Below are 26,043 nucleotides of genomic sequence, written 5' to 3' on the forward strand. Positions count from 1 at the left end.
TCACCACCTGGGGGTGGCCCGTCAGGAAGTCCAGGATCCAGTTGCAGAGGGAGGTGTTTAGTCCCAGGTTCCTTAGCTTAGTGATGAGCTTTGAGGGTACTATGGTGTTGAACGCTGAGCTGTAGTCAATGAATAGCATTCTCACATAGGTGTTCCTTTTGTCCAGGTGGGAAAGGGCAGTGTGGAGTACAATAGAGATTGCATCATCTATGGATCTGTTTGGGCGGTATGCAAATTGCAGTGGGTCTAGGGTTTCTGGGATAATGGTGTTGATGTGAGCCATTACCAGCCTTTCAAAGCACTTCCTGGCTACGGACGTGAGTGCCACGGGTCTGTAGTCATTTAGGCAGGTTGCCTTTGTGTTCTTGGGCACAGGGACTATGGTTGTCTGCTTGAAGCATGTTGGTATTACAGACTCAGTCAGGGACATGTTGAAAATGTCAGTGAAGACACCTGCCAGTTGGTCAGCACATGCCCGGAGCACACGTCATTGTAATCCGTCTGGCCCCGCAGCCTTGTGTATGTTGACCTGTTTTAAGGTCTTACTCACGTCAGCTACGGAGAGCGTGATCACACAGTCGTCCGGAACAGCTGATGCTCTCATGCATGCCTCAGTGTTGCTTGCCTCGAAGCGAGCATAGAAATGATTTAGCTCGTCTGGTAGGCTCGTGTCACTAGGCAGCTCGCGGCTGTGCTTCCCTTTGTAGTCTGTAATAGTTTGCAAGCCCTGCCACATCCGACGAGTGTCGGAGCCGGTGTAGTATGATTCAATCTTAGCCCTGTATTGACGCTATGCCTGTTTGATGGTTCGTCGCAGGGTATAGCAGGATTTCTTGTAAGCTTCCGGGTTAGAGTCCCGCACCTTGAAAGCGGCAGCTCTACCCTTTAGCTCAGTGCGAATGTTGCCTGTAATCCATGGCTTCTGGTTGGGGTATGTACGTACAGTCACTGTGGGGACGACGTCCTCAATGCACTTATTGATAAAGCCAGTGACTGATGTGGTGTATTCCTCAATGTCATCGGAAGAATCCCGGAACATGTTTCAGTCTGTGATAGCAAAACAGTCCTGTAGTTTAGCATCTGCTTCATCTGACCATTTTTTTATAGACCGAGTCGCTGGTGCTTCCTGCTTTAATTTTTGCTTGTAAGCAGGAATCAGGAGGATAGAGTTGTGGTCAAATTTACCAAATGGAGGGCGAGGGAGAACTCTGTAGGCTAGCATACATGTCCATAGAGAGAGAATGTCATATAATTTCAACATAACATTGGTTAAACATTAGTTGAATCCGTAGCACCCCACAAAAAAACTAGCACTGATTTTGCTGATATAGCTCCTTTATTAAGGAACGTTTTTACTTGAAATGACTGTGATGCGGTTGTCTTCTTACCTACCTTAGTTGAATGAACTGACTTAAGTCACTCTTGACATGAGCATCTATCTGATAAATAATCAAAATGTAAATGTAAACATAGATATAGACAGAAAGGCTTTTAAAATATGAATTATTGCACTACATTTACAGTATATAGGGAATGGGGTGCCATTTGGGACAGAAGCCTATTCTCAGCGAGTCAACTCCCCTCTCATACTTGTAGTTGTCCCGTTCTTTCGTAAAAAGTGAACACCAAATCTACTCACTGACTGACAATTGACAATAGGTGGCGATGACCGTCTAAATACAGTTTACCGACCTCATAAAGATGGCGGCTACCTTCTCCCGGTTTGTGCCTGTTTGGGGGAAAGTAAGACGTTTCCTAGTAAATTCTGTTATCATAGGTCAGACAACGGCGTGCTGCACAAAAATGGATACAGACAGAACTACGAAGGTTTGAACCTGTTAATATTCTTTATTCAAATGACAAGTTGTACATGTTGCTTTCCTTGTCTTATTGAAAACACTGCGTGTCAATACTGAACGCTTATTTAGTATCAAGCGCTTATTTAGTAACACTGCTTACACAACATCCGGATATTGACTGTAATACAGTAAGTAGCTAGCTATCAATCATTAGTATTAAAATGTATCGTCATTAAAATCATTTTATTTGGGACAAATCATTCACTAAACCTCAACTAAATCTTGCAATGAATAATGTAGAAATGGAGCAAGTTGAGGTGACTAAACTGCTTGGAGTAACCCTGGATTGTAAACTGTCATGGTCAAAGCATATTGACGCATAATAAAGCATTGCTCTGCCTTCTTAACAGCATTATCAACAAGGCAGTTCCTACAGGCCCTAGTTTTGTTGCAAGTAGACGGGTGGGTATAATTTGTGGAACGTTCCAACAGGAATCTTTTCCAAAAACTTCGTAAATAAGTTTGCCAACAAACAACGCATACAAAGTTGTATAACGGCAGATTAAGATACCGGGTAGGGAGTGGGCAATTTATTTACGTTTTTCACTCACCACGTTTATTCCGAAAAATGTATGTCCTCGCTCTGGTAGCCTATGGACAAACATTAAGAATAGGATACGTGGTGAGTTGATGACTATTCGGCAGCTAGCTAACTAGGTGAATTGATCATGCCACTTTGTATGCGTTGTATGTTGGCATCATTGTACTTTACGAAGTCTTTGGAACAGATTCCCGTTGGAACATTCCACCAATTCTACCCACCCCACCTGGACTACTATTCAGTCGTGTGGTCAGGTGCCACGAGGGATTTAGGAAAATTGCAATTGGCTCAAAACAGGGCTGCATGGCTGGCCCTTAGATCTAACTTTAATAATATGCATGTCAATCTCTCCTGGCTCAAAGTGGAGGAGAGATTGACTTCATCACTACTTGTATTTGTGAGAGGTGTTGAATCTACTGAGCTGTCTGTTTGAATTACTGGCACACAACTCAGACACCCATGCATACCCCACAAGACATGCCACCAGAGGTCTCATCAGTCCTCAAGTCCAGAACAGACTACATGGAACTCTATTCCACATCAAGAAACTGATGCAAGCAGTAACATTTTTTTTTTAACAGATAAAAATACACCTTATGGAACAGCGGGGACTGTGAAGCAACACAAACATAGGCACAGACACAGACACATGCATACAAATACACAATAACGTGCGCACTATATACACACACACGTACACATGGATTTTGTGTTGTAGATACATTGGGGAGAACAAGTATTGGATACACTGCCGATTTTGCAGGTTTTCCTACTTACAAAGCATGTAGTGGTCTAATTTGTATCATAGGTACACTTCATTGTATGATTTCTAAGTAATTAATTAGCATTTTATTGCATGACATAAGTATTTGATACTTCAGAAAAGCAGAACTTAATATTTGGTACAGAAACCTTTGTTTGCAATTACAGAGATCATACGTTTCCTGTAGTTCTTGACCAGGTTTGCACACACTGCAGCAGGGATTTTGGCCCACTCCTCCATACAGACCTTCTCCAGATCCTTCAGGTTTCGGGGCTGTCGCTGGGCAATACGGACTTTCAGCTCCCTCCAAAGATTTTCTATTGGGTTCAGGTCTGGAGACTGGATAGGCCACTCCAGGACCTTGAGATGCTTCTTACGGAGCCACTCTTAGTTGCCCTGGCTGTGTGTTTCGGGTCGTTGTCATGCTGGAAGACCCAGCCACGACCCATCTTCAATGCTCTTACTGAGGGAAGGAGGTTGTTGGCCAAGATCTCGCGATACATGGCCCCATCCATCCTTCCCTCAATACGGTGCAGTCGTCCTGTCCCCTTTGCAGAAAAGCATCCCCAAAGAATGATGTTTCCACCTCCATGCTTCACGGTTGGGATGGTGTTCTTGGGGTTGTACTCATCCTTCTTCTTCCTCCAAACACGGCGAGTGGAGTTTAGACCAAAAAGCTCTATTTTTGTCTCATCAGACCACATGACCTTCTCCCATTCCTCCTCTGGATCATCCAGATAGTCATTGGCAAACTTCAGACGGGCCTGGACATGCGCTGGCTTGAGCAGGGGGACCTTGCGTGCGCTGCAGGATTTTAATCCATGACGGCGTAGTGTGTTACTAATGGTTTTCTTTGAGACTGTGGTCCCAGCTCTCTTCAGGTCATTGACCAGGTCCTGCCGTGTAGTTCTGGGCTGATCCCTCACCTTCCTCATGATCATTGATGCCCCACGAGGTGAGATCTTGCATGGAGCCCCAGACCGAGGGTGATTGACCGTCATCTTGAACTTCTTCCATTTTCTAATAATTACACCAACAGTTGTTGCCTTCTCACCAAGCTGCTTGCCTATTGTCCTGTAGTCCATCCCAGCCTTGTGCAGGTCTACAATTTTATCCCTGATGTCCTTACACAGCTCTCTGGTCTTGGCCATTGTGGAGAGGTTAGAGTCTGTTTGATTGAGTGTGTGGACAGGTGTCTTTTATACAGGTAACGAGTTCAAACGGGTGCAGTTAATACAGGTAATGAGTGGAGAACAGGAGGGCTTCTTAAAGAAAAACTAACAGGTCTGTGAGAGCTGGAATTGTTACTGGTTGGTAGGTGATCAAATACTTATGTCATGCAATAAAATGCTAATTAATTACTTAATCACATTGTATGATTTTTTTCTGGATTTTTGTTTTGGATTCCGTCTCTCACAGTTGAAGTGTACCTATGATAAAAATGACAGACCTCTACATGCTTTGTAAGTAGGAAACACTGCCGATTTAGCAGGTTATCAAATACTTGTTCTCCCCACTGTATGTGGTAGTAGAGTAGGGGCCTGAGGGCACACACCTAATATGTTGTGAAATCTGTTGTGAATGTATTGTAATTTCTTTTGTATAACTGCCTTGTTTTTGCTGGACCCCAGGAAGAGTGGCAGCCACTAATGGGGTTCCATAATAAATACAAATCGTGCCTCGTAACTATTGTTTCATCAACAATTGATGTTGAACGCAACATTGTTGAGTAACTAAAGTAACCCTAGCCAGCACATACCTTTGAGATGCAAATGTTTCTTAGAGATTGGTTGTCCTATTCTTATTTTGATACAAACTTCCCACAACGTTTTGAAAATGGTACAGCAGACCCAGCTAGCACATAATGTTCCGAGAAACGTGTTTCTTAGGTGGAAATTTCAGTACTTAAGCATATTTTTTTTTTTTTACCTTCTGTTGAAAGTCATGTTCTCAGAACATTCAGAGAACGTTAAGAAACGTTCTTCTGTGGGAACTTCAGTACTTCAGCATAGCGTCATAAACTGTCGCTATCCTCCATCACGTTAAGTGTGTTGGCCGCAACCACTAATTGGACACTTGATCTTAAGGATTGCGTGTTTATTTTGAAATGGGGTCTGTTTGAATAGACTAAAATTAACAGCTTTGTATGAGTAAAAACAACATGGCATGCTAGCTCCATCCTGGTGGGTCAGTGGACTAATTCCATGGATAGAAAACAGAAGATCATAGGTTCAAATATCACTGACACTGTGTCTATTTGTGCTTAAAGTTCAAAACAGTTATCCCAATCTAAGCCAGCACTATTATTAAAAGTCTTATTGAAACATGTTCTCAGAACATTATTTAATTACCTTCAAATAACCTATAATTCTGTTCTTAGAACATTAATAAAACTTTCAGGGAACCATAGTAAAACTTTCTCAGAACCTCCCTGCAACCTAAAAGTTCCACTTCGGTTCACAGAAACATTCAATTTCACCAGTCAGGAAATGTATGGCTTCGTTTCCAGAACCTATGGGAAACCAAAAATGTATGTTCCCACAACTTCCAAGGAACCAAATGTGCAAGCTGGGATGTTGGCTTGCTATATCAAAGCATCATTTACATCCAGAGATTGATAGCTATATTGACTGTACTTTGAGGACTTAGCTAGCTAGTTAAATGCTCACTATTTCTCTATTACGTACAGCTGGAGTTTGCAGTGCAGATGACATGTGACAGTTGTGCAGAGAAAGTCAGAGCTGCACTAGAAGGAAAACCAGGTACATTTTTACTTTTCCATTCCAGCACTCAAATGAGTTGTTAGTGTAGTAGGCTAGTAACTACACTTTTGCTAGTGTGCATAACAGAATACTCGTTAACTTAGTTATGTATTGCTCCTAGACTTAATTTGTTCTAATGTGTAACTATTGATATTATGAATGTTGTTGTTTACTTAGCTATTATTATTGTATTGCCATTCAGTAGGCTGATACAGGGGCCGCTCTTGCTTTGGGTAAACAATTTACACTGGAATGAAACCACTGGGCCCCTCCATGCATTCCAAGATATGTATCAACCTAAAGCCATCTAAAGCATTTAACACACATGGCAGCAGTATTTGTCACAGTGACAGATATCTCTTTTATTTTACTAATTTGTCCCCTGTGTTTTCTCCTCAACCTTTTTTTCTGTTTTGTCCTTCTCATTCATTCCATCTCTCTGCAGGAGTGCAGTCGGTGAAGATAGATGTGGGGAAGGAGGAGGTTCTGGTGGAGTCTGTGCTGACGTCCCATGAGGTGCAGGATCTCATAGAGAGCACTGGGCGCAGGGCAGTACTAAAGGGCATCGGAGGAACAGAATTGGGTACGGGCACACTGAGATGCATGAACACCGATGAAATTGTATGTGATGTACATCATTGTCTGCTTTTGTCTGTCAAAAGTACAACTCATCTCTACTTTTTTTTCAGACTAATTGAATATGTGATTTTTTGGGGGTTGGACAATGATCTCCATTGTCATTCAACTGGCAATGGATGACTCCCATTGCAAAAGCATTGGCTCCATCCGAAATACTCAGAAACAAAATCCCAATGTGGCCACGGCCCATAGAGTTTAGATAGAGGACTCTAGATGGATAAAAACTGTTTTGGCATGGATGTTGTCACAAGTGTATTTGGCAGCATATGTGCATCTGTATGTGTACTCTACTGTGAGTGTGTGTACTGTATATGCAACGTTTGTGTCTGTGTATCAGACCTGGGTGCAGCGGTGGTCATGATGGGCGGTAGTGGTCCTGTCCAGGGGGTGGTGCGGTTCCTCCAGCTGTCTGAGGAGCGCTGTCTGATTGATGGGACCATTGATGGTCTGGAACCTGGCACCCACGGACTCCACGTCCACACGCTGGGAGACCTCACACAGGACTGCCAGAGGTGATCTTTGTGTGTGTGTGCGAAACATGATATATTATCAACCCAAATGCAAATCATATTCATTATTAGTGCAGAGGTATTTTTAATAATATGTACAAAATGTCATTGTACTGTATGCATTGTTTTGCCCACAATTTTCTACAGCCTTCAGAGGTTCCTCAGTCAATTTTAAAATAACCCTTGAATAGATCAGTCGCTTTATGATTGCATCACTGTAGCTCATAAGGTCACAGTTGCACCTGCTTGCCCCAGAGGATCATGGGAGTGGATGACTCATGTTTCTCTGCCTGTGTGTTTGTACAGCTGTGGAGAACACTATAACCCCTATGGGAGACAACATGGTGCCCCGCAGGACCCAGACAGGGTACAGTTTCCTTGCCTTCTTCTAGAGTAGGGCTATACTGTATACTTCTGTTTAGTTCCTTGTGAAACTGGGGTACATTCTTTCTGAGATGTTATGCCTACAGGTAGTATATTTTTACTGTCTCAGAGACGATATACAATGCATTCCAAAGTATTCAGATCCCTTTCATTGTTTCACATTTTGTTATGTTACAGAATTATTTTTAAATATATTAAACAAATAAAACATTCATCAATCTACACACAATACCCCATAATGACAAAGCAAAAACAGGTTTTAGAAAATTTATTAAAAATAACAAACAGAAATACCTTTATTTACATAAGTAATGGTTGTGATATTCAGTTAAATGTGTTTTCTTTTAGCATGTAGGTGATCTGGGGAATATTGTGGCTGGACCAGACGGTCGAGCCTCATTCAGACTAGAGGACCCTGAGCTGAAGGTAACACACACACACACACCCCTACCCCTTTTGGTCTAAAACCTATGTATTTACATGGGTAGTGACATAGGTAGGTACAGTGTAATTACAGTAAAGGCATTGAGTACATGGTGTTATACCAGCTTGGGGAATGCACAATTGAATACTGAGCACAGCACACTGGTCAGCGGTACCAACGATTGACAGTAGCCACTCTTACCCCTCTGTCACTTCCTGCTTTACTTCCTGCAGGTGTGGGACGTGATTGGTCGGTCTCTGGTGGTGGATGCTGGGGAGGATGACCTGGGAAGGGGGGCTCACCCCCTCTCCAAACTAACCGGGAACTCCGGCCAGAGGTGAGTTCATGGTAGAGGAGAGACGTGGGTAGCGTTTGGAAGGACTTACTGTAGGTCAAAGTTGAATTAATACATTTTATAGTGAAAAGTTCTGATCTTTTCTATTTGTTTCTCTTTCTTTTCTCTCGCTCTCTATCCCCCTCTCTTTCTATCTATTGCTCGTTGGGTACAGGCTGGCCTGTGGGATCATCGCTCGCTCCGCTGGCCTGTTCCAGAACGCCAAGCAGATCTGTGCGTGTGACGGGGTTACTCTGTGGGAGGAGAGGGACAGACCGCTGGCCGGGACGGGTCGCAGCAAGACCACTACAGAGACACCTGCTGCTCACCTGTGACCTGGGGTCTGTTCAGGAGGATGTGATGTTATAGAACATAAAAAAATACATGTACATGTATTGTGGATATGTGTGTCAGCTGGAACACGGAACCCTGTCAGCGCTATTAATTATATTTCTATCTGCAACGTTCAGAACGTTTCGTAACACTGAATACATCCATGAACGGCCTACCTCACTGGCTGTAGCTGATGTCACACTTACTGAAGTTGCACTGAGAGCGAGGGAGGGTAGGAGAAAAGAAGAGGAGAAACCGAAACCGAAGTATTGTCTATTCAGCTGTAATAATTATTGAATTGCCATATAGAATTCTTTCAAGATCGGAACCTGTCATAATTCTAAAGAAAAAAGACAGCACAATAATATGATATAGGTTTGTAGATACTTAGTCATCTCCCATATAGGCAAGATCAGGATTCCAAGCCCAAATATCCCATGTTGACTATTCTGTTGTCGAATAAGTTTAACAGTTTTGTACTGTTAAGCAGTCAATGTTGTAATTCTGTTTAATTACAATTTCATACTTATCTCAACTGCTTTACTGTCTAAATATCTGTCTCTTGATCTCTGGATGTGCTCATTGTGTGTTTTTGAAACTGTGGGGGTTGATTGGATTGACTTGATGGGGACTGTTTTAGTGGTTCAATTACCTGTTGGTAGAATGCCATTCTACTAGGGTGAATCTCAGGTCTTTCCTCGATTCCTCACATCCTCTCTCTGTACCTTCTCCAGTCGCATTGGAGGTGAAGATCACCTCAGATCTTCTCCTCCAATGAGTTTGGGGGATTCGGGGAGCGAGGAAGCGATGAAATACTTTAGGGCAGCAGGTAGTCGAGTGTTGGACCACTAACCGAGGGGGTCGATGGTTCGGGTCCACAAGCTGACTATGTGAAGAGTCTGATGTGCCCTTGAGTGGGGCGCTTGACCCTAGTTGCTCGTGTGGGTCGTTCTGGATACAAGCGTCTGCTAAATTATTAAAATGTAGCAGTTTTCATGACTTGAATCATGGTTATATCAAAATCTTTGTAGCTAGTGTTGTAAGTGATTTTGTTTTTCTTTCTCAAGTTAAGGAAAGTTATTTATCAACTTCTCAGTGAAATTTGCAATAAAAGGCACCAGTTGCCCTTTGGACTATGGTGAAACCTGCATATGAATTGATGAGTGACTGACTTTTGTTACGTCGAAGCATGCTGTAAAGCCACTTTTTTTAATAGCCTATCTGTTATAAAATGTAATACGGCGATTGTGAAGAATCAGCATTCTGGTGTGGCAGCCCCCCCCAACCCCCTGACTTCCCCATTGGAGAAGCCTTCTAAAAAACGGAAGCAGGCGCTACCATTTTGAAACACGGCACTGCTTAGGTAAGTAAGATGGTAGATTTATGTACCTCTTTTATTCGATTTATTTACTAAAGATGAAAAATATAAGTAACGATTCGTAGAAATATTAGGTTTTAGTCGTTGTCAGCGGAAGAACCAATGACACGAAACACGAAAGCGTATTGTCGTTCCATTGAAGACATTTTCGCTATCGCGCAATGTATCCGTTCCAGTGCGGAAAAATGCTGTGACTAACATTTCCAATGTAACATTGTTTTGTTATATGTCCACCATTCATCCGATACAGTTCGTGTACTGTTTTTGTAGATTGGATTAATGATAACACAACAATGGCGTCGAAACCCCATTTCCAGCTACTTAGACAAATCGTCTCACATTTTCGCCGCGAGGTTTGTTCAGTTTCGGTCACACCAACCAAAACCTAAGCATCCTCTCCAGTCCATATGGGTAATTTTAAAGAAAACATATGTCGTCTATCAACTGTTTTCTCAGTCTTAGCAGCGAATTGTAAAGTAATGTAAACCCGAACCACGTTTTTGATACATATCTTTAACGTCGATCGGGAGATTCCCAATGGCAGGGTTGCCAGGTGTAGCTAAAATTTGTAGCCCAGTGACCTCTGAAAACCCGCCCACAAGGCCTGAAAACTAGACCAAAATGTATTTCCGCTGTAAGGGACGAGTTGCAACATTTATCCCAAAACCCCTTTTCCATAACGTTATTGAGCGAATTAAGAAGGAATATCGACGTATTTTTTTACGACGTCGGCTAAGAAGGAAAATCCGGTTTTCCATCAAAATAATAATTATTGCCAGTTTAAGAATATGTCGCAAGAGAAAATATAAATTTACCCTTATTAAACTCGCAAGATAATTTTCCATAAATTGACGTCATTTAACTGGTTTTGACTGCTATGATTGAGCAATGTGTGGTATTTGCCCAATATACCACAGCTAAGGGCTGTTCTTAGGACATAGCTTTTAGCTGTGGTATATTGGCCATATACCACAAACCCCTGAGGTGCCTTATTCCTATTATAAACTGGTTACCAACTTAGAACAGTAAAAAGTATGTTTTTGTCATTCCCCTGACACACATCTGATATACCATGGCTTTCAACCAATCAGCATTCAGGGCTCAGTTTATAATTGTAAATAAATCCAGTTTGCAGCATGTGCATAACTATAGATAAATCAGACAGGAGAGTTTGAGTGATGAAAGTTGGACAGAGGATCTCAATCTCTGCAAGAAACACTTGGATGAATGTTTTTTTTTTTTAATGTTATGTTATTTTCTGGCAATTGTGCCGTTACTATGTGCCAGATGTTAAGACTACAAAACGTTATAAATGGCCTATTTGCAAGATTTACTTGTTATTTCATAGGCTACTGACTAAAATCAGGGGTTATAATTGCCATAGTTTGCTGAGCTAGATGCAGGTAGCCTATAGCCCCTGATATGCCAAAATCTAATTTCAGGTAAAAATCCACAATGAAACTGACATTAAATGTGGAGAATGATACATTTACAATAGAGGTGTGACCATGATCACAATTGATAACTTCCAATTTAATTAACTAAACATGACCATTAAAAATTGCATAATAACACAAGGCTACAACAACAAACGGAATTCTAGGCAATTTATTACATCTGGTTGCCAGCTCCAGGTAGGCTACACAAGTGGCACAAATTTATTTGCAATGACTCCAGTGATATCGTCATTTCAATATATATTTATTGTATTTTTATATATATATACATTTTTATTTTTTCAAGTATTTTCTTAACCCTAGTTCTTGAACTGCATTGTTGGTTAAGGGCTTGTAAGTAAGCATTTCACGGTAAGGTCTACTACACCTGTTTTATTCGGCACATGTGACAAATACAATTTGATTTGAAATGGTAGGCTACAGTAGCCTGCAATGGCATATAAGTTAATAGCCTACTTGATGGCCAACAGATGCAAATGCAGCCAATCATTCTCCACAATTAATGGAATTTGCATTGTGGACTTTTTCCATAACACAAGCTACATAACCATTTCCACTCGCGCAGTCCTGCAGACCCTTGAACTGGGTATGCGTAAAACCCTTCGCTTGATACTGTTATCCATAAGAAAAGTCTACATCAGAATGCAGTTTACTTTAGGCCACCTCTGAGCGAATTTATCTAAAGAGCTCTGGTGCGCATTAGGTCGTTTTCCAATGCGTTGTCCGCGTTGTATTAGTTCTAGCACGTTAATATATTTTTGGGAAAAGGGATGTCTCCATAATGAGGATTCTAAATAGCCTACCTACAACTGGTCAAAAGTTATCACGACGTGCGCGCGTGCTACTCTGTCGCGGTGACTCAGCTGCCTCTGCTGCAGCACTCTCTTCAACCAGCGATCTCAACGCGCACACACCCCTCCGGCCCTCCACCATTCCACCATTCATTCACATACACAGTAACAGTCTGCTCACTGCCTGATAGTCAGCAGCAGCAGGTCACAGTGAAATATATATATTTTTAGAAATGCCATAGCGGCCGCGGTGCAATTTAGAAGTAGACCAAAAACCCGCCACCCGCGACCAATACATTTTCCCCGCAAATTGTTTTATTTTTATTGCAACAATAATAACAACATTACACATCAATACAGGGACATTCATGCGAATAAAATGAAATAATAAAACACCAGGCAACCGTAAAAAAATAATTCTGGACATTTTAGATGTGACAAGGCATTGAGACATTAACAGACATCCAGAGACATGACTTCTAATAATTTTTTCCTACTTTTTAAGTTTCACAAGTTTGAGGGATTTGTAAAATTGTAACAGTTCAATTAAAAAAATACAAAATAAGGAATTTTCCCACCCTATTTACATTTTATGAATATAATATTTGGCCAAGAGAATAATAATGTTAATAAAATAGTTATAATCAGAATTACAAGGATAAGCATAATGCCATTTAATGTCATCAAAGGTAATTTTGGAGATTTTATACACAACCGTTCATGAATTTCAATCCATAGTTTACTAGAATGGCGGCATGAAAAAAATACATGTTCTAAAGATTCTGAATCAGAGGAGCAAAAAACACAAGGTGTTTTGTCAAAATGTAACATTTTGTGCAATAAATAATTAACAGGGTAGATGGGAGTAAATATTTAAATATGAGTTTCTTTAAATGTTGGGATAACTGGACAATTAAGGTAAAAGGTTATGGCTTTTGACCATAGCATGGGTTGGTCACTTCCATAGCAATATATTGAATTATAATCACAAAAAATGACTTAATTAACTGCAAATCGTATCCACTTATCATTTAATTTTTTATCCAAAAGGTTCAAGTCCTTAATTTGTAAACTTGGAAAAGTGGAAACAACCTCATAGTGTAACAGTGTTCTTAATATGTCGAAATAAAGGAAGTGGAATTGCTTTGCAAACCTTAATATATTCTCTCTGAGTAATATTAACCTGAAATTTCCTAATGAACTCATGAAACGGCAGAAACTCCCCAATGTTGTCTAACAAATCACATACAAACTTAATACCCTTGTCAACCAAAGGCCTTTGAAAATGGATTTCCTATTCATTTTAATAGCGCTATTATTCAAATCACTGTTTTATTGGGGGGAAATTGTGCTTGAATATTCTTTTCCCCCCAAAAAAATTGCCCGATGTAACTTAGACAATTTCACAGGTAATTTTGGAGGGTCAAAATCACATTTATTTTAGAATTCAAGTTAGAGTGTATTAAACAGACTGTTAGGGATATGATACCACATAGAGGTAGGATTAGACATACATAATTTCAACTGTTTAATTTAGGAAAAGGGCAGTATCATCTGCAAATTGACTGAAATGTATCTTAACCAAAAATACGGAAGTTTACAGACCACTCCACAAGTTTCTTGTTAACAAACTATAGTTTTGGCAAGTAGTTTAGGACATCTACTTTGTGCATGACACAAGTAATTTTTCCAACAATTGTTTACAGACAGATTATTTCACTTATAATTCACTGTATCACAATTCCAGTGGGTCAGAAGTTACACTAAGTTGACTGCCTTTAAACAGCTTGGAAAATTCCAGAAAATTGACATGGCTTTAGACGCTTCTGCTAGGCTAATTGACATCATTTGAGTCAATTGGAGGTGGACCTGTGGATGTATTTCAAGGCCTACCTTCAAACTCAGTGCCTATTTTGCTTGACATCATGGGAAAATCAAAAGAAATCAGCCAAGACCTCAGAAAATAAATTGTAGACCTCCACAAGTCTGGTTCACCCTTGGGAGCAATTTCCAAATGCCTGAAGGTACCACATTCATCTGTACAAACAATAGTACGCATGTATAAACACCATGGGACCACGCAGCCATCATACTGCTCAGGAAGGAGACGCGTTCTCTCTCCTAGAGATGAACATACTTTGGTGCGAAAAGTGCAAATGAATCCCAGAACAACAGCAAAGGACCTTGTGAAGATGCTGGAGGAAACAGGTACAAAAGTATCTATATCCACAGTAAAACAGGTCCTATATCAACATAACCTGAAAGGCCACTCAGCAAAGAAGAAGCCACTGCTCCTAAACCGCCATAAAAAAGACAGACTACGGTTTGCAATTGCACATGGGGACAAAGATCATACTTTTTGTAGAAATGTCCTCTGGTCTGACAGAACTGTTTGGCCATAATGACCATCGTTATGTTTGGAGGAAAAAGGGGGAGGCTTGCAAGCCGAAGAACACCATCCCAACTGTGAAGCACGGGAGTGGCAGCATCATGTTGTGGGGGTGCTTTGCTGCAGGAGGGACTGGTGCACTTCACAAAATAGATGGCATCATGAGGGAGGAAAATTATGTGGATATATTGAAGCAACATCTCAAGACATTAGTCAGGAAGTTAAAGCTTGGTCGCAAATGGGTCTTCCAAATGGACAATGACCCCAAGCATACTTCCAAAGTTGAGGCAAAATGGCTTAAGGACAACAAAGTCAAGGTATTAGAGTGGCCATCACTTTGCCCTGACCTCAATCCCATAGAAAATTTGTGGGCAGAACGGAAAAAGCGTGTGCGAGCAAGGAGGCATATAAACCTGACTCAGTTACACCAGCTCTGTCAGGAGGAATGGGCCAAAATTCACCCAACTTATTGTGGGAAGCTTGTGGAAGGCTACCCGAAACATTTTACCCAAGTTAAACAATTTAAATGCAATGCTACCAAATATAATTGAGTGTATGTAAACTTCTGACACACTGGGAATGTAATGAAAGAAATCAAAGCTGAAATAAATCATTCTCTCTACTATTATTCTGACATTTCACATTCTTAAAATAAAGTGGTGATCCTAACTGACCTAAGACAGTGAATTTTTACTAGGATTAAATGTCAGGAATTGTGAAAACCTGAGTTTAAATGTATTTGGCTAAGCTGTATGTAAACTTCTGACTTCAACTGTATATCATCAAGGTTTTTTTTCAGCCTATTGGCATAGACATGCGCTATTAACTTACAGTCAGTTACCAACAACGTGAGAGAGTCCTTCTTTGGTATGGGCATTAGAACTATTTGTCCCTGTCTCAAAGAAGGAGGTAAGATAGCATTGTCAATATCCTCTTTGTAGACCGAAAGCAATAACTGTCTAATATCAGGCCAAACATCTCGATAGAATTCAGCTGTCAGGACATTCGGTCCAGGAGATTTACCTATAGGAATTAGTTTAATGGCTTGGTCTAACTCAGTAATATCTAAATTGGAATCACAGAGTTGCTTAAACCTTTCTTCTATAGGGTTAACAGAGTTATTAACAGAATCAAAAAAGGAATCCAAGTCGCCTTCCGAAAGATGAGATTAATACAGTGTACTGTCGAAAGAGTGTATTTCCTTATTAATCACTTCAAGATCATCAGATATAGTGTCGTTTTATATATATAGTGTCGTTTTCATAAATGGATGAAATTCTTTTCCTAGTTTGGCTACTTTTCTCCAAATTAAAGAAATAAGATGTGTTTTTTCCACCTTTCTCAATACATTTGGCCTTTGAACGGATGAAGGCACCCTGTGCTATATCGTTGTATATGTTGTCCAGTTCATCGTTTTCAAAGTAGCCCAATTTACCGGAATTCATTCGTGAACATGGCAACACTGCCAATGGTTCAAGCATTTGTTGTTGTTGTTGCTTTGTCTCGTGCTGCGTCATTAGAAAAAAAATAGCTTTTCCCTCTCCAGTGATGCCTCAACTGAAGTCGGTTTAGTGATGTAAATATAAGCTTTTCGTTGGACGGTGAATACCATGTGTATATACGACTGATACAACTTCGAAAATTGATCTGATCTCAGCGGAAAGGCTGCTATGTATAGCATTGTCAGTATTCTATACATGTGCTTGGCACAGAAAAGTACATTTTTGTGCTTTTCGATTTACTGCTAGCATAGCAACTGGCCCTAAACTGTTGTGACAAACCTGCAGGGTAGCCTAGTGCTTCTTGACCTGTAAGAAGGAAGGTCAGAGGTCAACATGTTGCATGATAATAGAATAGGCTAGTAAGGCTACATAACCAAGTTTCTATGGTGTTCCATATAATTACATATTAGAACTATATGGTGTCTTCAATGTTGTTATTCTGCATGGTGGTCAATTGTCAAATATTTTCTTGACACATACTTCCTTTTCTCCTGTGGTCTCGTCATTCATTTTGTCAGCTCTTGCTTTCTCCCTTATAGGTGTCTCTTGGACTGTTTGGTTTTTGGTGTTTCCAGCATCGTGGACAAGTGCAAGTTCAGAATGTTTTGTCTTTTACAGTATGTTCACTTGTCTCTCTCTCTCCCTTGTTTTCCCCTGTCTGCCTGTATCTATCTGTCTGTGTCTGCCCGTATCTGTGCATGTCCCACCACAGCTCCACTATGGACAAGAGCAACACGGTGAAGCTCTTCGTGGGCAACCTGGCTCTAGACACCACCCAGGAGGAGCTTTCTGCCATCTTTGAGGCGTACGGCCAGGTGGTCAGCTGCAGCGTTCTCCGACAGTTCGCCTTCGTACACCTACAGGTAGGCTGTAGATATCCCATAGGGAGGACTAAGGTCTAAGTCCCAATTCTCTTCAGTTCTTCTAAAGTGTACACTTGCACACTCTTCGTCATGGATTTAACAATGATCTAAATGCCTTCCAGCCAATGTTTACACCAACCGATCCTATTCTTTTAAATCCCCGACGGCGAGTTCACTACAGAACTGTGTGTTTGTCAATTTTAAATGGTGATTGTTTTTGTGTGTACGTAGGCTACATTGAGTTGATATGGTACAAAATGTATTTCCTCATTGAGTTTTCCTCACGTTAAAGTTTCCTAATCTAAATGAATGTCTTATTATTTTGACATTTACTTTGTTTACTAATCAAATCTCCTCCCAGGGTGAGGGTGCTGCGGAGCGGGCCATCAGGGAGCTGAACGGCAGGGAGTTCCGGGGGAGGAACCTGGTGGTAGAGGAGTCCCGGGGCAGACCTCTCCACTCCACCAAGGTGTTTGTGGGGAACCTGTCGGGCATGTGCACCACCGAGGACCTCCAGGAGCTCTTCCAGACCTTTGGTAAAGTGCTGGAGTGCGACAAAGTCAAAGGTGAGCCACACCCCTTCTCATTGAGGGGTACTCCACGAGAAGGGAGTACCCCTACGAGGGTGTCTCAGGGGGATTTGGGATATGCAATGAACACATTTCCACTTCACACATGTATGTAATACACACTTGTACATGTGTGAAATAGGACAAATATAAGCACACACCAAATAGTAACATTATTATAACGGTACTCATGAGGGTGAAGGGAGAGATTGCTCAGTATGGCGAAGGGTGAAGTTGACCCTAGATGTTGATCTTGGGTCAGTTTGCATTTCCCCCACTACTAGGGCTGCAGCTAGCCTAGTAGTCAGAGCATTGGGCCAGTAACCGAAAGGTCGCTGGTTCGTGTATACTCAAGCCGACAAGGTGAAGAGTCTGTGTCCTTGAGCAAGGCACTTAACACTAATTTGTCTGACCCTGTAAAACAACACATTTCACTCCACCAATCTGGTGAATGTGACAATAAAACATATATGTGTGTTTTAATGGTTAGGATTGGGGGAAGGGAAACTGATCCTAGATCTGTACCTAGAGGAAATCTCACTGCGGAGCTTACAGTACATTATGGCGTACCAGTGCTTGAAGTAGGCCGGCCGGTGTCGTCCAGTATGGAGTACAGACACCTAATTCTCTACCGCTGAAGTACTGCACCTCTTATAGAACAGGCCATTGGCTTAAATATATGACGGGTACCAGCACCCAAAATGAGTACGGTCACCTATTTCATTGCACTGCATACCGGTGATGGCTAGTTGAAAGTGTAAAGATCCAAGGTATTCTAAGTTGTTTGGGGCTTTTTCATTGTGCAACTTGACAATCAGGTAAGGTTTGTGTGTAGTTGTATAGAGCAGTAAGAAACGTGTGTGTATAGAGCGGTAAGGTGTGTGTGTGTGGCATGCCCGGTGTGGTTCTAACTGGTGTCCCTGTGCTCAATGACAGCCAGGCTCTCCTCTTCTGCAGGCTACGCCTTCGTGCACATGGAGAACAAGGAGGAGGCTCTTCAGGCCATCGAGGCCCTCCACGGCACCTCCTTCAAGGGACGCCCGCTCTCCGTGGAGCTCTCCAAGGTGCTGTAGCACGATGCACTGACATGGAATAGAATCCCTTGACTGGCACTCCCCCCTCCCACCCCCCCATTCAAGTCAATTGGCCTTGTTAATGGAGGACCGGTGACCATTTTGAGTGTACCCATGAGGGTGCAGCCAAATTGCTGTGGTCTGAGGGGTGATGCCTGTTCTAGTGATTATATTTTTGTGTACTACATTACCCATACTGCCCTGTCTTGTATATCCTTGTATATCCACTATGATGGTGAAGGTGTTCCTGAAGGTTTAGTATGGTCTACAACTGCAGTGGTTCTCAAACCTCTCCTCGCAGACCCCCAGCCATTACATGTATTTTAATTATTCCACAGCTAGGACACCTGATTCAACTTGTCAACTAATCATCAAGCCCTTGACTAGGTGAATCAGGTGAGTTAGTTTAGGACTACAACAAAATTGCGAAATGTCTGGGGGTCCCCGAGGAAAGGTTTGAGAACCCCTACAGTACCTATAATGCTCTGAGTTGTAGGCTAGATCCGGTTGTCTCTTACTAAAGACAGTTCCGGAAGCTTGCTAACAAGCTAACAATCTCTGTGTCCATGCAGGTGCAGCCCTCCAAGCAGACCCCGACGGGGAAGATCCCCTGTGTGAGCTGTGGGAAGCAGGGCCACTACGCCGGGGAGTGCCCTGTAGGGAAGTCCTCTCTGGAACAGTACCAGAGCCAGGCAGCTGTGCTAGCTGCAGCCGCCGCCGCCGCAGCCGGCCTGCCCCTCCAGGTCCAGCAAAGCGTCCACAACTCTGTCTACAACACCTCGACCTTTGACCCCACCTACGCGGCGTTGACGGGTCTCACCACCGGCACGCGAGCGGAAGGCAACCCCGTCAACCAGGCGGTGTATGGTGCCCTGGCGACGCAGGTCTACGGCGCTAACGTGGCCAATCAGCTCTATGGGGTCCAGGCAGCCAATCAGGCGGCAGCGTTGACGCAGGCGGGCGCCACGCAGGTGTATGCCAGCTCCATGAACCCCAGCCACGCCGCTCTCTACGGTCAGCTCAGTCAGATTGCCGCCAGCCCCGCTGCAGCGTCCGCTGCCACCGCCTACTCCACACCAGTTTACGCGCATGCCATGGCTAACCACCACCACCCGGGGGCCATCTACCTGGCAGCACCTGGCGTAGAGATGCCTGCGGCCGCCGCGGCAGTCAACCAGGCCTACGCCATGGCGCCGGCGCTCTATGGGGGTGCCCAGCATGCCTACGGCCACTTGGGGATGGGTGCCGCCATGAGCGCGTCGGCAGATCCTTCGGCGGCCATCTTTGAAGCAGCGAGGGTGCAGCACTACTTCGCCCAGGGACAGCAGGTTCTGGCTGAGCAGCAGAACGCGGCAGCAGTGGCGGCGGCACAAGCGGCAAAGTCTGGAGAGAGGGACCGGAGTCCCCTGAGGCGCTCTGCGGGGTCCCTGCTGCCCGATCCTGTCATGAAGCCCTTCATGTACCAGAGAGCCCCCAAGCAGCGCCGGCCGCTGCTCCCCACCCCCGCCGGGCGAGCTGCAGAGGAAGCAGCGGAGGCTGCAGAGGACCCCATGGCTAGGTACTACCACTTCCTTCTCTTCTTATCCAACCCTCTTTGACCCTTCACGATTTAGTTAACTTTACACCTAATTACCAGTCGAGAAAGTCCACTAAGTCGAATTTTGACTTAGTCTCCCATTGACATCATCAGTGCTGGACTTAAGTAGAAGTTAGTATTCGCCCCAATGCTTTTAGGAGCCCTTAACCTTGATCTCTTTATTGAAGCCTCTTCTACCCTCCCCAATGCACTACATCCTTTCTCACTACATTACCCTGTCTCACTACAAACCTTCCTCAGTGTTCAGACTTCAGGAGTGGTAGTGAACATACTTATAGGAACTGAATTGCTCAGTACATTTTCCTTCATTTCCATCAAAGACTTGCTTGACCCCTTGTACATTTTCTGAAAACCTGTTTGTGTGAAAAGACTACAATTCCCTACTGGTAGATGATCTAAATGCTCTATCTGTCCCCCTCCCTTTCTCCCTCCCTTCCTCCCTCCGTGTGGATCTTAGAGAGCAGTGCCAACAGTACGCTGAATGCTACCACCAACAGTACCAGCAGCTCCAGCAGTTACAGTAATTAGGAGAATCCTAATTTCCAGTCAAAACTTCTTTAAGTCAAGAAAGTCCACTTTAAGTCGAATTTCGACTTAGCCTTGCACTGACGTAAATGGAAGACTAAGTGAAACTTTGACTTCAGTGGAAGTTAGGGTTCGCCCCAATGGTTTTAGGAGCACTTAACCCGTATTGAATCCTCTCTGACCCTCCCCAATGCACTACACTCTCTCCTCCTTTTCACTACGTGACCGTCGGTCTGATGTTCAGACTTCAGGAGTGGTAGTGGACATACTTCCTGGAACTGAATTGCTCAAGACATTATCTTTCAATGCCATCAGAGACTCTTAACCCCATGTACATTTCCTGAAAGCCTGTTCGTTGTGTGCAAAGACTGCAATTCCCCAGTAGAGGATCTAAAAACGCTCTTTCTGAAAGGCTGTTTGTGTAAAAAGATTACAGTTTCCTACTAGTCCAGTCCTTGGTGTTAAAAGACTACAATTCCCTACTGGTAGATGATCTAAATCACTCTATCTTTCCCCCTCCCTCTGTGTGTATCTTAGAGAGCAGTACCAACAGTATGCTGAGTACTACCACCAGCAGCACCAACAGCACCAGCAGCTCCAGCAGTTACAGTACGCTACCTACCCTACCTACCACCCCCTGAATGGCTCTCTGTACCCCCACTCAAATGTTTGTGTGTAAAAGACTGTAATATACAATCCCTAGTAGATAATCCAAAACCCTCTTGTCTGTCTGTTTCCCTACCCTCTTTTCTCTCGCTCTTAACTTCTCACTTGATTTCTCCTTCTCCCTCCCCCTTCCCTCTTTCTCATTCCCTCTCTCCCCCAGGTACTATGCGGAGTACTACCAGCAGTACCAGCAGTATCAGCAACTCCAGCAGTACCAGCAACTCCAACAGTACCAGCAACTCCAACAGCTCCAGTACGCCTACCCGCCTCCCAACCACCACGCCATAGCTGCCATCCCTGCCCACGCTATGGCGGGCCACGCCCACCACCACGGCCAACCGGCCCACGTCACGGCGCTGGACGCCGCCCTCAGGCCAGTGGTTCCCGCCTCCGCCGTGGCCGCCGCCATGGTGGCAGCGCCCAGAGTGTATGAGCCGCCGCTGCCGCCGCCACCGAACCGCAAGGAGGCCGTCCTCCGCCGAGCCCCCGAACTCTCCCTTCACACGCCTGAGCCCCCCTTCAGATAGTCACCTCCCTCGTACCCCTCTGTTTCCCCCCGCCTATCACTGTATACCACCCTCGTACCCCTCCTCACTCTCAGCGGCTGTGTGTGTCTGTGTATATCTGTGTGTGTGGGTATATTTGTGTGTACTGTGGCGGTGGGGATTTGTGTTTGTGTGTGAGAGTGTGTTTGGAGTTTAGGAGTTGTCCCTTGACTACAGTAAGAACCCAACCCCAACTTGGTCCTGGTACCACACTAACAGTGCAGTTAAAGAAGGGAAGACATTCTGTCATCTTACCACCACACAATGTTTAGCTATTGACTCTCAATGGTAGACAGGTGCCAGTAGCAGACAGTCAATTCCTTCAACATAGAGATGAGGTCAAAAATATCACAACCGATTCTTGTACTGTCTGCGCTGTGGTGTGTTGCGTAGCTCCAGGGTTGGAGGGGTCTGTGAGTCTTGTACCAGTCGGGACTGTGGTGCGAGTGTGTGTGTGTGTGTGTGTGTGTGGGAGAGTGATGTTGGCTTTCTGTTGTTACGATGTAATGCACACAGTCCCACGCGTGCTGCCGTGTTTCCTCATCAGCTCACCCCTGGGAGATTGGAGGAACATAGGCACACTGTACTATATGAAACTACCCCCTACCTCTCCTACCCCCTCCCTCCTTCCCTCACACCGCTGTAACCACAGCACTGAAAGACACTGCTGCATTTCTGACCTTATTTACTCTGTCTATACCTTAGCCTGGGTAAACCAAATTAAATGCCGGGATCACCACTGAAACAATAGAGGGTTTAACATTCAGTCTATCTATACCTACCTCTGACAATGAGAGCACGGAGATTAGCTGGTTAGAATATGAATGGTCTGCCTTCTGTCCATACAGTTTATCAGTCAGTCAGTTGCAGGGTTGGGGTCCATTTCAATTAAATTCAGTGAATTTAAAATGGAATTGACCCCATCCCTGGTCAATAGTTTGGAGAAGAATGACACGTTTTAGGGACAAAGTTTTCTATGTACTGTACTACTAGAGTCTTACTGCATCAGTGCATTTTGAGAGGCCTTTTAAAGTATGAATTATTTTAGTTTTGTTTTTTTGTAATGTAAGTGGTTGTCGGGTCGATGAAGTTTACATTCTATCCCCTCAGATCAAGTATGAATTATTTTATGGATTTATAATTAAGTTCACTTTTTAGACTTGCTAGAGAATTTCAATGAGGTTAAAGGAAAACTCCACCCAAAACCTATATTTTGGTGTTTGTTTCATTAATCCATTGTTGACATAGTCCCAAAATGTTTTTGTCAAGTTTTCAACGATATGTAACTTTAAAAATACAGATCATCCCTGTATGATCCATTTTGCATCATATGATGTAGAGTTTTGAAAGTTACATATCTTGAAAACTTGATTGCTGGCAGTCCCAAAATGTTTTGCTTATGTCAACAATGGACTAATGAAACAAACACCAAAATATTGTTTTTGGGTGGAATTTTCCTTTAACATTGTGCCTAAGCTTTGTCTGAACTGCATATAGTGGAGGGAAGATCTCCTTTTTGAAGTGCTTTTGTTCTTACACGTCAGTCTTTTTAATCTGCGATGGAGGGAAAAGGGTTCGGATAATGTGACGTGATGATTTTTTTGTGGTGCGGTAAAGTTCACACCGATGATATGACGATGAGAGATGGAGCAGTATCTTTCAGTCGCCCTGTTCCGACGTATCCTTGCACCCCGCTGTAAGACGACTCACTACCCCCGTACCCCGCTGTGTCCTTCCTCTTCTCCCTGTGATTTTAGTGATGTAGTATTTTATCTTGCATATAATCTCTCTGTCTCTCACACACACACACAGTTTCATCTGTGGGATCTCGACGATCAGGAAAAAAAACACCCTTTCTTGTTATGCTTGTTGCTTGCCTTGTTTCTGACCGTGTTTTTAGAACTATTTAAAATATTTCTTTTTTTTTAACAAAAAGAAAAAAGGCATGCTTTTTAATATGTATACTACACATACCCACCATTTAAAAAATAAAGAATGTTTCTGACTACTGTGAGGAAAAGAAAAAACTGCGTTTCGGATGTATTTCCCCGTTCTTGTTTTTACGTGTTTTTCCGTCTTTCTTACTCCTTCCCGTCTCTCCTTCCTTGTTGTAATGACCAGACCCATATGACTGGGGACCAGGGTGGCAGAGAAAAGGAGGAGTAGCGTCTGTGTGTGCGCCCCCCCTAGTCTGCCTCGTGGATGGGGTAAGTCTGGTCTGGGGTCAGCGCTCCTCTCTCCAGCCTCACCCAAACTCTAGGCCTATAGCACAGTCAGACAGACCCTGGGTGCGTGCCAATAAAATGTATTTTCTCCTCAACTGTACACTTGTTCACTTCCCTTTACTGTTGCGAGAGGAAATGCCTGAAATGAGGTTGTTTTTATGGTGCCAACTCCTAGGCCAGGTGTATTCCCTACGAGGTCCGGATCCTGCTGGTGTTCTGTTCTACCTGATCATTAATTGCACCCACCTGGTGTCCCAGGTCTAAATCAGGCTTTGACGTCCAGAGTTGAGTTTGAGGGTTCTAGGCCATGCCTCTGTTAATCCTATGTTTTTAAGATATGTGGGAAGTCGTGAACAAGTGTATACTTCAGGAGGAAAGAGATAACTGGGACATAACCCCTCGCTGGTACATCAACAAGGCATCTGCTGTGTTACCATGCTGTTACCATGCGCTCATGTCTGAAAACCGCTTCCGTTTCCTCTGATCTTTTTGAGTTCCACTTTGTGCCAAACTAGTGTCGATTTCATGCCATTTTAATTGCAGATTCAATGTTGAGTAGAGTGGAGCGCATTACTTGCTTGCAGATGACTCCTTGTTTTAACAATGGGTGGACAAACACACACATCAGAGACCTGGGGAGAGGCACACAGATAGAATGACTGTGGGCGGGGTGCTATGTGTCTGCTCCTACCCAACAACCTCACCACCAACACCATGTGTCTGTCTCTGCTGTGTTAGATGTGCATGTCACTCTGCTCTCTGTCCAAAGCCCCATACATACTGACCTACTATTCCAACTGAAATAGGTACCGGCCGCCCAGACACCACCCAGCAGGTGTGAGGTGAGAGGGGGAAGACAATAAACGTCGCGCAGGCAAATGGGAAGTGGGAACTCAATCTTCTCCACCAAGGTAATGAAACAGCACTGTCCCCCTCTCTGACTGTGCCTTGACCGAAACACCCCTCCCCCCCTCCTCGTCCGCCATCACCACCCCCACCCCCCCTCCGTAGCTCCCCCTCTCACCTGCGTTGATATTGCCCGGGGGGCTTCTTTTGGGGGTCACTGCTCACGCTGTGATGTCTTCTACCAGACTTCCAGTGACTTGTCCTGTCTCTCACCATGCAGCACCTACAGTGACTGGGCTGTCAGTCTCTCTGTCGTGCTGATGTGTGTCTGAGAGAGACTGTGTGTGTGACTGACTGACTGTACATGTTTGAGAGCCAGAGACCGTGTAGGTGAAAGAGTGAGTGAGTATGTCACTGACTCTACGTGTCTGAGAGAGTGTGTGTGTGTGTGTAATGTCGTTGGTGTTTTGAGGCTTGGTACATGTGGATCCCCCGCCCCCGCTAGTGACTCCTACACCGCCGTATTCGCCGCCCCTCCCCCCAACCCATCCCCCTCTGCGCCTGTCCGCCGTACACAGCTTTCTGCCGCCGCCGCCTGCCGCCATCTTGGATCTAGGCTGGGCTCTGTGGATCAGCAGCTCCCGACTGGCCATACCCACCCCTGGCTATGGCTGTAACCATAGACACCTATTGAATGACAATGGACACCGTGTATGGTGGCCTAGTGGGGTCACACGGCTGGACAGAGTATAAACTCATCAGAGACTTTGTAGGGCGAGAGTTTTTTTGCTTTGCTAAAACTGTGATGCTGGGTTTGCCATGGCTGTGTATGGGAGTTTAATCACTATTCACCACCTCCTTGCAGTTGAATGACTCAAGTCAAACTTATCTAATTAAATCCGATAACCTGACCTTGCTCTGGAGGATAACATTTGGAATAGGTTTTTTAACAGCGAGTTCCCTATGGCCCTCTCGCCCTATCAAAAACGTCCTATAAGACAGACCGGCCCAGTAAGGGACCAACTACCTGCAGATTCACTGTAATCTCAGGACTCCTATAGGACTTCTT

The 26,043-nt window shown here is 43.8% G+C and overlaps 3 protein-coding genes across 6 annotated transcripts in view; all 3 read left to right on the forward strand.

Annotated features, from left to right (window-relative positions):
• The first annotated feature begins 1,715 nt into the window (after positions 1–1,715).
• On the forward strand, positions 1,716–9,698 carry LOC120030194 (copper chaperone for superoxide dismutase-like). Its single transcript, XM_038975550.1, has 8 exons — positions 1,716–1,827; positions 5,853–5,925; positions 6,371–6,508; positions 6,902–7,076; positions 7,380–7,440; positions 7,806–7,883; positions 8,115–8,218; positions 8,391–9,698. Exons 1-8 carry the CDS (start codon positions 1,804–1,806, stop codon positions 8,548–8,550), a joined length of 813 nt encoding a protein of 270 aa, XP_038831478.1. The 5' UTR covers positions 1,716–1,803; the 3' UTR covers positions 8,551–9,698.
• Positions 9,699–9,724: 26 nt separating this feature from the next.
• On the forward strand, positions 9,725–24,025 carry LOC120030193 (RNA-binding protein 4-like). 4 transcript variants are annotated; one of them, XM_038975547.1, is made up of 7 exons: positions 9,725–9,911; positions 16,778–16,928; positions 17,290–17,494; positions 18,455–18,561; positions 19,143–20,128; positions 21,230–21,301; positions 21,519–24,025. In XM_038975547.1, the coding sequence occupies exons 2-7, from the start codon at positions 16,785–16,787 to the stop codon at positions 21,883–21,885; spliced, it is 1,881 nt and encodes a 626-aa protein (XP_038831475.1). In that variant the 5' UTR covers positions 9,725–9,911; positions 16,778–16,784; the 3' UTR covers positions 21,886–24,025. The 4 variants fall into 4 exon arrangements, with proteins under 4 accessions (XP_038831475.1, XP_038831477.1, XP_038831474.1 ...); XM_038975546.1 differs by having other exon boundaries at positions 9,727–9,911; positions 18,434–18,561; XM_038975549.1 differs by lacking the exon at positions 21,230–21,301 and having other exon boundaries at positions 9,726–9,911.
• A 922-nt stretch (positions 24,026–24,947) lies between these two features.
• LOC120030192 (alpha-actinin-3-like) overlaps positions 24,948–26,043 on the forward strand; it is a 57,271-nt gene continuing 56,175 nt past the window's right edge. Inside the window, exon 1 of the mRNA XM_038975544.1 lies at positions 24,948–25,039. Coding sequence (XP_038831472.1) covers positions 25,007–25,039 — 33 coding nt within the window. The 5' untranslated portion in view covers positions 24,948–25,006. The remainder of the gene's footprint in view (positions 25,040–26,043) is intronic.

The sequence above is a fragment of the Salvelinus namaycush genome, chromosome 36, assembly GCF_016432855.1.
Source record: "Salvelinus namaycush isolate Seneca chromosome 36, SaNama_1.0, whole genome shotgun sequence".
Taxonomy (NCBI): domain Eukaryota; kingdom Metazoa; phylum Chordata; class Actinopteri; order Salmoniformes; family Salmonidae; genus Salvelinus; species Salvelinus namaycush.

What these genes read in the sequence shown, in the direction of transcription:
- LOC120030194 (XM_038975550.1), top strand. Translation starts at nt 1,804, where the DNA reads ATGGATACAGACAGAACTACGAAG. An exon ending in ATACAGACAGAACTACGAAG is followed by an intron (nt 1,828 to 5,852) that starts GTTTGAACCTGT and finishes TATTACGTACAG; the next exon opens with CTGGAGTTTGCAGTGCAGAT. An exon ending in CCCCGCAGGACCCAGACAGG is followed by an intron (nt 7,441 to 7,805) that starts GTACAGTTTCCT and finishes GTTTTCTTTTAG; the next exon opens with CATGTAGGTGATCTGGGGAA.
- LOC120030193 (XM_038975546.1), top strand. Translation starts at nt 16,785, where the DNA reads ATGGACAAGAGCAACACGGTGAAGCTCTTCGTGGGCAACCTGGCTCTA. An exon ending in TCTCCGTGGAGCTCTCCAAG is followed by an intron (nt 18,562 to 19,142) that starts GTGCTGTAGCAC and finishes GTGTCCATGCAG; the next exon opens with GTGCAGCCCTCCAAGCAGAC. An exon ending in CAGCAGCTCCAGCAGTTACA is followed by an intron (nt 21,302 to 21,518) that starts GTACGCTACCTA and finishes TCTCTCCCCCAG; the next exon opens with GTACTATGCGGAGTACTACC.